The following is an 11794-nucleotide window of genomic DNA, read 5'->3' on the forward strand; positions in this document are numbered from 1 at the left end:
TAGACCAGGCTGGTCTCGAACTCACAGAGATCCGCCTGCCTCTGCCTCCCGAGTGCTGGGATTAAAGGCGTGCGCCACCACCGCCCGGCTAGAAAGATCTTTTAAAAAAATATTTATTTATTCATTATATATACAGTGTTCTGAAGGCTAGAAGAGGGCACCAGATCTTACTACAGATGGTTGTGAGCCACCATGTGGTTGCTGGAATTGAACTCAGAACCTCTGGAACAGCAGGCAGTACTCCTAACCTCTGAGCAATCTCTCTAGCCCCTAGAAAAATCTTAGAATGTCATTAAGACTAGCAGCTACCCACATCTGTTACCAAGAACTCAGTCCTTTCTTCAGCTTTCCTCTCCCCACTTCACCCACCCGAGTCAGGATTTTGCTGTGGTCCAGGGTGGCTGCAAATTCCAAATCTTCTGGTCTAGCTGGCCTCTGTAGCTAGCCAAGGGCTACAATTTTAGAGCTGGGTATCATATGCAGGCAGATGTTTCTTTTTAATGAATCAACAATAACATTTTAAAATTTCTGAAATGGCCAACAGACCATAGAAAGACATTTTTTTAGGCACCTGCTTGAAACCAACAGCTTCAGCAAACTAATGGCCTTGATTCAGGGCCAACCAGGCTGACTTTGAACTCAGAGATCCACCTGCCTCTGCCTCCTGATTGCTGGGATTAAAAGTGTGTGCCACCACCAGGCTATAGCTGTTTTTTTTTTTTTAAGATTTATTATTTGTTTTATGTATGAGTGTTGTCTGCATATACAACTTTATGCCAGAAGAGGGCACCAGATCCCACTAGAGATGGTTGTGAGCTACCATGTGGGTACTGAGAATTGAATTCAGGACTCTTAACTGTTGAACCATCTGTCCAACCCAGTTTTTTTGTTTGTTTGTTTGTGGGTTTTTTGTTTTTGTTTTTTGAGACGGGGTTTCTCTGTGGCTTTTTGGAGCCTGTTCTAGAACTAGCTCTGTAGACCAGGCTGGCCTCGAACTCACAAAGATCCGCCTGCCTCTGCCTCCCGAGTGCTGGGATTAAAGGTTTGCGCCACCACTGCCTGGCTCCAGCCCAGTTTTAAAGTCCAGTATATGACAGGTCCTATCAACCTGAATCCAGAGTTGGGCACTTAGTGGTTATATAATCTTAATCTCTCAGCCTTAGCCTCATTACGTGTAAAATGGTAACAACTGTACTAAGGGACTTGCACATGAAAGTGCTCTATCACTGAGCAATACCCACAGTATTTTTTATTATTAATTTTGTGTATGAGTTTTGCTGCATGTATTTCTATGTACCACTTCCACGCTTGGTGCCTGTGAAGGTTAGAAGTGTATATCAGATCTGCTGGAAATGAAATGACGGACATTTGTGAGCCACCATTTAGGTGAGCCAGTGCTCTTAACCAACTGCTGAACCACCTCTCCAGTTCCCACAGCTTTTTTTTTTTTTTTTTTTTACTTTTTGAGACATAGTCTCACTAAAATGCCCTCCCCTTAGGCCTACTCCATGGCTTTGAACTTTCCAGCTTCCAGAGTAGTTGGGATTACAGGCCTGTGGTTTTATAAGTGCCTCGAATATAGCAATCCTTCAGCATTGTTGTTACTATTGATTAAACAGGGACTTGTTATGCAGCCCTGGCTGGCCTTGAACTCACAGGAATCAGTACACCTTTACTTCCCAAGTACTTTCTGGGATTAAAGTTGTGCACCACCACACCTGACTGTGTGTGTGTGTGTGTGTAGGTCAGAGGATTACTTTCAGACGTTGGTTCTCTCCTACCATATGAGTTCTAGGGATCAAACACAAATCCTAACGCTTGGTTTATTGACCCCTTACCCACTAAGTTGTTCTGTAAACCATATGGTGCTGAATTATGTTCTGGTTCTGTGTATGAAAAGTGGAAACGGAGTCTACCACTAAAGCTAAGCCTCGCCCCAAGGGTTCTAAGAGCTAAAGCTGGGATACGGTGGCTGGCTCACAGCTACATTCTCGGGACTCAGAGGGCAGAGGCGGTGAGAGTGATGCCAGCATGGCCTACACCGGATGTGAAGGGCAGTGCAAGTTCATCGGAGACTCACGTATACGATGACAGCATTTAAAAAGGCTTATAAATAATAATCATTGACAGTTACTGATTAAACACACACACACACACACACACACACACACACACACACACACACACACACGAACTTAGAATTCCTGTCTGTAAGAATGGCAGGCCAGGGGCATGGAACTCAGTGGAGGATACTGTTAAATAAACGAGGGAGGGCAACGTCCCTGTCAACGTTCAACAGCAATGCCTGGTGCTCGGTCCTAGCTTTTGTCGAGCTGAGGAAACTGTCGCTCTGTTCCCTCTTTGCACCGTCTCCAGGGGCAGCGGCGCTCACCTGGCGCCGGACGAAGAAGGTCGCCGAAGGGTTCATGGGCGATGCCCCCGCCCCCAGAGAGAGTCAGTGCCAGCAGCGCGTCACCTCGGAAACGCCATTGGCGCCGGGTCGCACCGGGGCGGGCAAGCCCGCAGCCCCGGACGCCGCGCCCTCGCATGCGCACACAAACTGCCAGCCCGCGCTGAGGCGTCGCGCAGGTGGACGCCTCAAGTCTCGCGAGAACGCGAACCTGTTTTCCCACACTGGAAGGCTCCGGCGCCACACGAAGCACCCCAGAGAAGCGTTCCGGCGCTAAAGACCGTGAACTCAGTCTTTTCTAGGCCCAGTGGCCCTGGTTCCCTCGCTTTCTGACTTAACTAGAGGGATAATCGCGCCGGCAGACAGGACGAAAGATCACTCAGGACAGAAGCATCTGTCAATCATCTTTTAATAGTGATGAGAACCGTGACATTTTATATCAACATTTCCCACATTATTGTTGGGTCCTGAGTCTGAGGCAAAAAGATCGGAGACCTAGGAAGACCCTGGGATTTTACGTGTGTGCACCCTGCACCTGTGCGGAGGTGAGGACAGTTTCAGTCAGTGTCCTCCAGAAGACCTTCAACAAACCTTTGAGGCAGCTCCACTAATTTCACCAGACACATCCTTCTGCCTGCCTCCCAGCATTAAAAATGCACGTAACAGATACACCCCCCCCCCCCGTTTTAAGAGTGTTGGGGGTAGGGGGAAAGGAAAACAGAATGGCCCTGGACCCTAAAAGCGATTCAGGCCTGACCACCTGAGTGTCATCTTAGAAGCTTACAGTGAAAGAAGAGAATTCATAGTTGTTTATTTATTTATTTATTTTTGAGCCCGGGTCTCTCTGTAGCTTTGGAGCCTATCCTGGAACTAGCTCTTGTAAACCAGGCTGGCCTCGAACTCACGGATATCCGCCTGCCTCTGCCTCCCGAGTGCTGGGATTAAAGGCGTGCGCCACCACCGCCCGGCCATAGTTGTTCCCTTTATCTCTCTGGCACACTGGAACACTCACACATCCAAAATAATAATAGGTTAAAAACTACCTGCGTGCTGGGGATCAAATTCCTGTCCTCATCATTGTGAAGCAAACACTTTATTACATACATACACACCAAAGAAAAATGTAACATTAAAAAAAAGTGACAATTAAAGTCAATTTTTGAACTGTTGAGGTACATTGAATTTCAAGTCACAGGAAAACATTCATTTTATCAGTAAGGGCATTTTAATTCTTCATTTTCTGGCAGTAACATCTGCTGATAGCTATATAAGGACCGAGAATGCACTTTTCAAAAACCGTTTGGGAGCTGGAAAGATGGCCCAAGTGGTTAAGAGTGCTTGCTCCCCTAGCAGAGGCCTCAAGTTCCATACCAAGCATACAAATGAGCAGCTCACAGCCACTATAACTCCAGTTCCAGGGACCCCTACAGGTTCTTCTGGCCTCTTGGGTACTGAACCCTTGGGGGGCATACCTCCCCCCCCTTTTTAAAATTAGATCTGTGGACATTAAAGTGCCTTTTCCATGAACATTATGTATACATACATGGGGATCTTAGAGCACCAAGAAAAATACCAACAGAACATTCACCAAACAGCCATGACCAGTACATTTGCTTTGCCAAGTAAGAAAGAGTACTTGGCAAAATTCAGTTAGTAAAGAATTTTGCTTTTAAGCTAACATCTTAATTATGCATTTGTTTCTAAGACTTTTTTTCTAAACACCCTTTCAGAACTGAAGAGATGGCTCAGCAGTTAAATGCACTGGCTGTTCTTCCAAAGGATCTGGATTCAATTCCAGCAACCGCATGGCAGCTAACAACTGTCTGTAACTCCAGTTCCGGAGTACTCAACACCTTTATACAGATATACATGCAAGCAAAACACCAATGCACATAAATAAAGAAAAATAAAAAAACACCCTTCCATTCAAGAATATATTTGTATAACTGACAATTTCATGAATTCTAAATTCTTAAAGTATCTATACAATTTTTGTTTGTGACACTACGGGTTGAATGTAAGGGCCTTGTGCATGCTGGGCAAGCGCTTGTACTGCCCAGCCATAAATATTCTCATACCTGTAGCCTTTTCACATGTAACACCTGATTTCCAGTGTTTAATTCCACCCAGTGCATTCATTAAAACGATCAGTTTCTCCATAAGTTAGTTTAATTGCAACTTCTAAAACTGTAGACTGAGAACAGATATATTCCATTTTTAATTGGTTAGAATTTTACTCATGTGGTATGTAACTAGAACAAGAATTCCCAGCCTCTCTGAGCATCCTTCCACTCGTAACAAAAACGAATGTCTACAACAAATTTGTGGTCTGACCCTACTCAACATTACCGAGCAGATTTCTAATATTCCTGGGAAAAGCTTTTTCAAATATACAGTATCCTACCACAAGATACACCAGCATTTAACAGTTCTGTATTCATGAACTCTAACATCATCAGTAACATTATGAATGGCATCCTTGGCCCTTAGGATAGTGCTGAAGGGGCTTACTGGGTCACAGTGTACATGGTTTTAAGGCTTTTAATGTACTTTAATGTTGCTTTTTAATGCAAGTAATCTCCTGAATGACTTGAGCAAACCTACCCACTCTGTTGCTCATTATATCAACACAGTGGACTTTGTCGTTAATGAAGGAACTAAGCCAACCAAAGCTCCATTGGATTCTCACCAACCAAGGACACACTTCTAATAAGTAAATGAAAAACAGATTCTTTTGAAAAGTCACTCAGCTTTCTCCCAGTAAGATAACCAACAGAAACACTTCCTGAAGAAAAAGAGAAGGTTTTGGTGCCAAGAGTCTAGTTCAGTGGCAATGCTTTCCCAGCATGCACAAGGCCCTGGGTCCCATTAACAGCACCAAGAAGAAGGAAAGAGGCTACAGTGTTTTTCTAAAATAAAAAGTTAAAAAAAGAAAAATCAGTACCAAATAACCAAAATGTTTTATTTGACTAAATTCAGATTCATGCATAAGCATGACAGTCTCTCTCTCTCTCTCTCTCTCTCTCTCTCTCTGTTTATCAGACTTTGGCAATTAAAAAAAAAAAAACAACCAAAAACAAAAAAAAACCAAAAAACAAAAAACATAAACAAACCAAGCAGCCTTGTACAGAACAATGAGAACGCCAAAGATGAGGAGTCTACAGTTTTACTGTAGGACACATATGTACACATATATACATATGTATATATTTCTGAAAGGCCGTGTCAACTCTCAGGTCAGCTCAGACACACATGACTCCAGAATCACTTTTTCACTTCTCCAAGGTCTTCGATGCTGTCATCATCCACCTGTAAGACACAGATAAAAGAAGTTTATGAATTGTGGCAAAAATTAAGAAAGAAATAAAGTGATTTGCTTTAAAAAAAACTTGTTTCTACGGGTGTATACATCCTGTGCACTTACCTCTGGCCACTTTTCCTGAATGACATCAATTATGTCATCTGTGAAGTCTCCCTGAATGATGATCTCATCCTCCCCTGTTACTGAGGCACCGCAGGAGAATTTTTGAGCAAAAAATCTTTGTGCTTCTTTGAGATCAATTTCTGTTTTGGTTTGTTTTTTAGAAAAAAAAAGGGAGGGCAAGACCATAATTGGAATTATATAACAAAGATCTCCTTCATTTTGAAATTTCATCTGCATTTTAAAATCATTTAACAAGTGGTATTATTTTTTTCCAGAACAATGACTAAAACTATTATAGGCAGAGCTCTTAACATGTATTTTCAAGGTCATATAGTCTCAATATCACAAACAGCATCCTCCACACTACACCACACAGTAAGACTAAAATGGCTAGAGCGATAACACACATTTTTAATCCCAGCACTCAGAAGGCAGAGGCAGGTAGATCTGTTAGTTCCTGGCCAGCCTAGTCTACAACATGAGTTCCAGGACAGCAAGGCGAACAGAGAGACCCTATCTAACAAAATGAATCCAGGAACATATTACTTCCAAGCATCACAGTTATCCATGCTTAAGTTCTGTATAATAGAAAAACAGAGAACGGAGAACCAAACCTTTATACCTAAGCTTTTTTTTTTTTTTGCTTATTGAGACAGGGAGTTGCTACAGAGCCCCACTGGCCTTGAACTTGAATTCCTCTAGTCTTAGTTTCTGTGGTGGTTTGAGTAGGAATGGCCCCCACAGACTCATGTGTTTGAATGCTTGGCCCACAGGGAGTTGCGCTATTAGTATGTATGACCTTGTTGGAGGAAATGTGTCACTGTGGAGGCGGGCATGGAGGTCTTATATGCTCAGGTTATACCCTGGATGATACATAGTGTCTCTGGCTGCCTGCGGATCAAGACGTAGAACTCTCAGCTACCTCTCTAGCACCATGTCTGCCTGCACAGTGCCATGCTCCTCATCATGATGATGGACTAAACCTCTAAAAAAGTAAGCCAGCCCCAATTAAAAGTTTCCTTTTATAAGAGTTGCTGTGGTCATGGTGTCTCTTCATGACAATAGAAACCTAAGACATTTCACAAGTGGCAGGATTAAAGGTATGTGCCAACTTAACAGGTTAAATCTTAATAGAATTCTGGAGACACAGGAGCAGCCTTAGCCACTTTTTAAGTCCTACCTAGAACTCTTCATTCTATACAAATATATTCAACAGCAATTCCTCAAGAGCTGGCAGTGGTACATACCTGCAACCCCAGATACTTAGGAGGCGAAGCAGTAGTTTGAGAAGAGCCAAGGTTACACAGCAAGATAGCATTCTCAAAAACAAAAAGCAATCAAACAAAACCAGGCAAAATTACCAGATAGGAAAAAAAAAGTGTGCTAGTTTATTCTATAAAAGACTTTTAGATGGTAATTCTGAAACTATAGTTAGAAATTCAAAACCTAGGGCTGAAGATTAGCTCAGTAGGAAGAGTCGTTGCCTGGCATCTGGGAGGCCCTCATTTCACTCTCCAGCCGTGGATCACAATAGCTAGGCAGGCAGCACACTCCTATAAACCAGTACTTGGGAGGTTGAAGCTGGAGGATCAGAAGCTTAAGGTCACCCTTCTCTTTCATTACTAGCTGAGCCAGCTTAAGATGAAGAAGCCCCACCCAGTTTTTTTCTTTTCTTGAGGCAAAGGTTCACTATGTACCCCTGGCTGACCTAGAACTACCTATGTAAACCAGACTGGCATATGCCTATTTCTGCCTCCTGAGTGCTGGAATTAAAGGGTATACCATCCCACCTGGCAAGCAACCCTGCCTTTAAGGAAAACGGCAAGAAAAAAGAAAAGGAAGGAAGGAAGGAAGGAAAGATCGTATGCTGAACATGGCACATGTCTGTAACCTCAACATCTAGAAAACAAGATGGGTGGACTGCATGAACTACAAAGGAAGTTCCAGCATAGCGTAGGCTAGAGAGCATCACCTTGTAGTGTGCCTCTATGCCCCTACCTCCAAAAAAAATTCAGAACAGGGACCAGAAAGAAAGATGTCTCAGTGATTAAGAGCACTGGCTGCTCTTGTAGAGGCTTTGGGTCCAATTCCCAGCACTCACATATGATGGCTCACAACTAACTGGTGACTCTAGCCCAAGGAAATCCAGCATTCTCTTCTGTGGGAACCAGGAAGACATGGTACACAGACATACATGCAGGTAAAACACCTAATACACATAAAATTAAAAAAAAAAAAGTTCTGGCTGCTCTTCCAGAGGTCCTGAATTAAATTTCCAGCAATCACATGGTGGTTCACAGCCATCTGTAATGGGAACTGGCTCCCTCTTCTAGCCTGCATGCATACATGCAGGCAGAATGCTGTATACATAATAAACAAATCCTCAAAAAAATAAAAATAAAAGTAGAAAGGCGAAAACCTCTTTTAGTATATTCTTGGCATAAACAAATACATGGAAGCAGGGATGCAACTTCCCCAACACCTTATAAAAACACCCGAACAGAACTTCATGATACAAATAAATAGATTCTGGTTTATACATTTTCTTTGTAAACAAAGAAACAAACAAACCTCAACTCACCAAATGTTGCAAGGCCACACACTCTCGTCACGTATTTCTTCTTCGCTCTGGGAATTTTGGCTATTGTGACCTTCTGTGGCACTGTCTTCTTCTTCTGTTTTATTTGACCTCTTCCCCCTTCATTAAGAAAGAACTCACATCAATTGCTTTCTTTTCCACCATTGTAAACATACAATACTGAGTCTTTCACTTTGTGTTCGAGTTCCTTCTCTAAATACAAATCACATAGGCTATTTACTCAGCAACACTCACCAATTAGTACTTACTACATGCCCAGGACTGCACAAAGGCCTCGGGCACAGATAACCAGGACTCAGTTCCCACCCTCCAGGAACTCACAATCCACTAAGATGAGTGGTGGGGGGAGGTGTTAAAGCAGACATGGGGTACAGGCCTATAGGGAGAGATCTTGAGGTCAAGCCCGACCTGGCCTACTTAGTCTGAGAGGCCCGAGATGTGTCATCAAGGACAGGTGCTTGCTGCCAAGCCTGAAGACCTGAATTCAATCCCCAGAACCCACATGATGCAAGGAAAGAACTGGCTCCTGCAAACTGTCCTCTGACCTCCACATGCAACAAATATTTTTTGTTTTTTTTCAAGACAGGATTTCTGTGTGTAGTCTAGCTGTCCTGGAACTCAAAGATCTACCTGCTTCTGCATTCTGAGAGCCAAGATTAGAAGTGTGCCACCACTGCCTAGCACAGTGAATGAATGAATGAATGAATGAATGAATGACAGAAAATGTTTCCTAAAGGAAGTGACCTCTAGGGTGAGTTTAAAGAACAGAAGAGTGTTCAGGGGAAGACAAATGGCTTCAGTTCAAGAGAAAATACACTGAATTTGGGAAGCACACTTGTCTTATTGAAGAATACTTATGGGTGTGCAGTACAGGAAGTCAGAAGTCAGTAAGAACTGGATCCAAATTCAGGTGTGACTACACTGGACAGAGAGAATGAAAGAACAGATTCATGGTTACGAAGATCAGGTCAGCTCTAGGGTGAAGGGTGGATTTATGAAGAGTAAGATGGAAAGAGAGGCAAATGAAGTTCCTGTATTCACTCCAACAAAAACTAGTCAAAATATAAACCAAAATGTAGCAAGCAGCTGAAGAGAAAAATGCAGGGGAAGAGAAAGAACAGATTTTAGGACTATTAACGGAAGCAGAGCCTGACACAGTCCTCAGGTTTCCAGCTGAGGTGCTAGGATAATTGTGCAACCTCTGCCAAAATGGGAGAAATGAAAGATGATTCAGGACTCAGTCAATTTAACTTCAGAAGTGTTTCATTTGTGGTATCTGTGGGGACCATGCACATTTTCAGCCTGCCATGGGCCAGGCATAGACATACAGATTTAGGAAATACAGATATATAATAGTGTAGCAGAGATACAACAGAAACATCCTGGGAGAATGAACAGAATGTAGGAAGACCTAGGACAGAGCCTGGGAAGTTACTTCAAAGGAACACCAGAAAGAAGAGGGGTCTATACAAACAAGAAAATAAAGGAAATTCACACTTCAGAAAGGTTCAGGTGTTCTTTTTTTTCTTTTGGTTTTTCAAGACAGGGTTTATTCTTTGTAGCCCTGGCTGTCCTGGAACTGACTCTGTAGACCTCTGCCTCAAACTCAGGCCTTCCTCTGCCTCCTGAGTGCTAGGATTAAAAGCGTGTGCCACCACCGCCCAACTTTCACATGTTCTTTCTACTTAGCAGATACCAAAAAACTGGTGACTTTTATTAGAACAGTTTCAGTAAAGACAGGCTGGAGTGAGCAGTAACAGACGTGAGGCTGGGAGGTCAGTCCAATTTAGTGAAGGCACTTGGATAAGAACTGGTGAGAAACGAAAGTAAGATAGCAACAGACTCTTAGCAGAGACCTCTCTTAAGTAGCATGTGTAAGGCCTTGGGTTCAGTGTCCAGCACTGGGGGAAAACAATGGTAGGGCTGGGGGTCATGGCAAAAATCTTTAAAGTTGGGGCTGAAAAAATGGCTCAGCAGTTAAACACATTTGCAGTCTTTAAAGATGACATGAGTTTGGTTCCCAGCATCCACATGCCTACTAATAACTACCTATAACTCCAGTTCCAGAGATCTAACTCCTATTGTCTATCTTCCATGGGCAATGAATCCACAGAGTGCATACATACAGGCAAAACACCCATACATAGATAATCAAAATAAATTATAAGATAATTTTAGTAACAAAACAATCAATGAGGAAGAGATGGGTAGGGAATAGGTGCCATAGCATAAAGAATCTGTTTTGGGCAGGCAGTCATGGCGCATATCTGTAATCCTAGCACTCAGGAGGTAGAGGCCAGTAGATTTTTGTGAGTTCAAGGCCAGTCTGGTCTACAGAGTGAGTTCTAGGACAGCCAGAGCTGTTACACAGAGAAAACCTGTCTCAAAAAACAAAACAACAAAAACAAAAACATTAAAAAAAAAATCTGTTTTAGAGAGGAAAGAACTAAGTGCAAGCAACAGCTCATTCCACTTCAACAGAAAGGAATGTTCAGCAGGCTGGTTGTGTCTTAAAGGCACATTAAGATAAACACATATATTTTCAATCCTTTTTGTTTGTTTTTCCTTTTGAGACAGGGGCTCTTTATGTACACTGGCTATCCTGAACTCACAGAGATCCACCTGCCTCTGCCTCCCAAGTGCTGGGAATAAAGGTGCTCAAAACCATGACCAGCTGGATTTGGCTTTTTGAGACAAGGTCCTCATTATGTACCTCAGGCTGACCTTGAATTCCCAGCAGTTCTCTGGCTTTAATCTCTCAATACTAAGATTACAAACATTAACAGGCGGAAGCTCTCATCACTCTAGTTATCCTCTACAGGAAAGAAGATATGTCTATATAAATCAAACGTGGATTAGGTCTTACCTCTCTTTTGCTTTTTCTTCTCCTCCTCTTCCCCTACTGTCCCTTGACCTTCACTAATGCCAGCTTCTTGTTTGGGTGAATTTTCTAAACAGAAAAATAAAATGCAAGAGCATGAACAGCATTTTATATTAATATTGTAAAGAGAAATCATCTGCTGAGGATGTGGCTCAGGCTAGAGAGTGTCACCTGAGTGCACAAAGCCCTGGGTTGTTTCCACTTTAATTCCAGTACTGAGGTAAAGACAAGGGGATCAGAAGTGGAAGGTCAGGATTTTCCGGCTTTGCAGAGGGTTTCCTTCTCTATGTGTCCACTGATGTGTTTCCTCATCCCCAATAAACACTGTTCTTCAACTGCCGATTGTCTGAGGTGCTTGAGATTTCTCTGCTGGTACCTGATTTTTCCTATCTTTTAATTATTATTATTATTTTTTTTTTTTTTTGGTTTTTCGAGACAGGGTTTCTCTGTGGCTTTGGAGCCTGTCCTGGAACTAGCTCT

The 11794-nt window shown here is 42.8% G+C and overlaps 2 protein-coding genes and 1 non-coding gene across 3 annotated transcripts in view; all 3 read right to left on the reverse strand.

Moving 5' to 3' along the window:
• Ccdc62 (coiled-coil domain containing 62) overlaps positions 1-2560 on the reverse strand; it is a 38308-nt gene extending 35748 nt beyond the window's left edge. Inside the window, exon 1 of the mRNA XM_026788133.1 lies at positions 2393-2560. Within this exon, the coding sequence (XP_026643934.1) occupies positions 2393-2428 (36 nt within the window). The 5' untranslated portion in view covers positions 2429-2560. The remainder of the gene's footprint in view (positions 1-2392) is intronic.
• On the reverse strand, positions 486-622 carry LOC113458274. Its single transcript, XR_003378670.1, has one exon. It is a non-coding gene; the product is annotated as a small nucleolar RNA SNORA2/SNORA34 family (small nucleolar RNA).
• A 3002-nt stretch (positions 2561-5562) lies between the features above and the next one.
• The window catches only part of Denr (density regulated re-initiation and release factor), a 21499-nt gene continuing 15267 nt past the window's right edge, over positions 5563-11794 (reverse strand). Inside the window, exons 5-8 of the mRNA XM_005344402.2 lie at positions 11300-11383; positions 8416-8532; positions 5835-5974; positions 5563-5719 (exon numbers count right to left, since the gene is read on the reverse strand). Of these exons, the coding sequence (XP_005344459.1) occupies positions 5675-5719; positions 5835-5974; positions 8416-8532; positions 11300-11383 (386 nt within the window). The 3' untranslated portion in view covers positions 5563-5674. The remainder of the gene's footprint in view (positions 5720-5834; positions 5975-8415; positions 8533-11299; positions 11384-11794) is intronic.

The sequence above is a fragment of the Microtus ochrogaster genome, chromosome 2, assembly GCF_000317375.1.
Source record: "Microtus ochrogaster isolate Prairie Vole_2 chromosome 2, MicOch1.0, whole genome shotgun sequence".
In the NCBI taxonomy this organism is placed as follows: Eukaryota; Metazoa; Chordata; class Mammalia; order Rodentia; family Cricetidae; genus Microtus; species Microtus ochrogaster.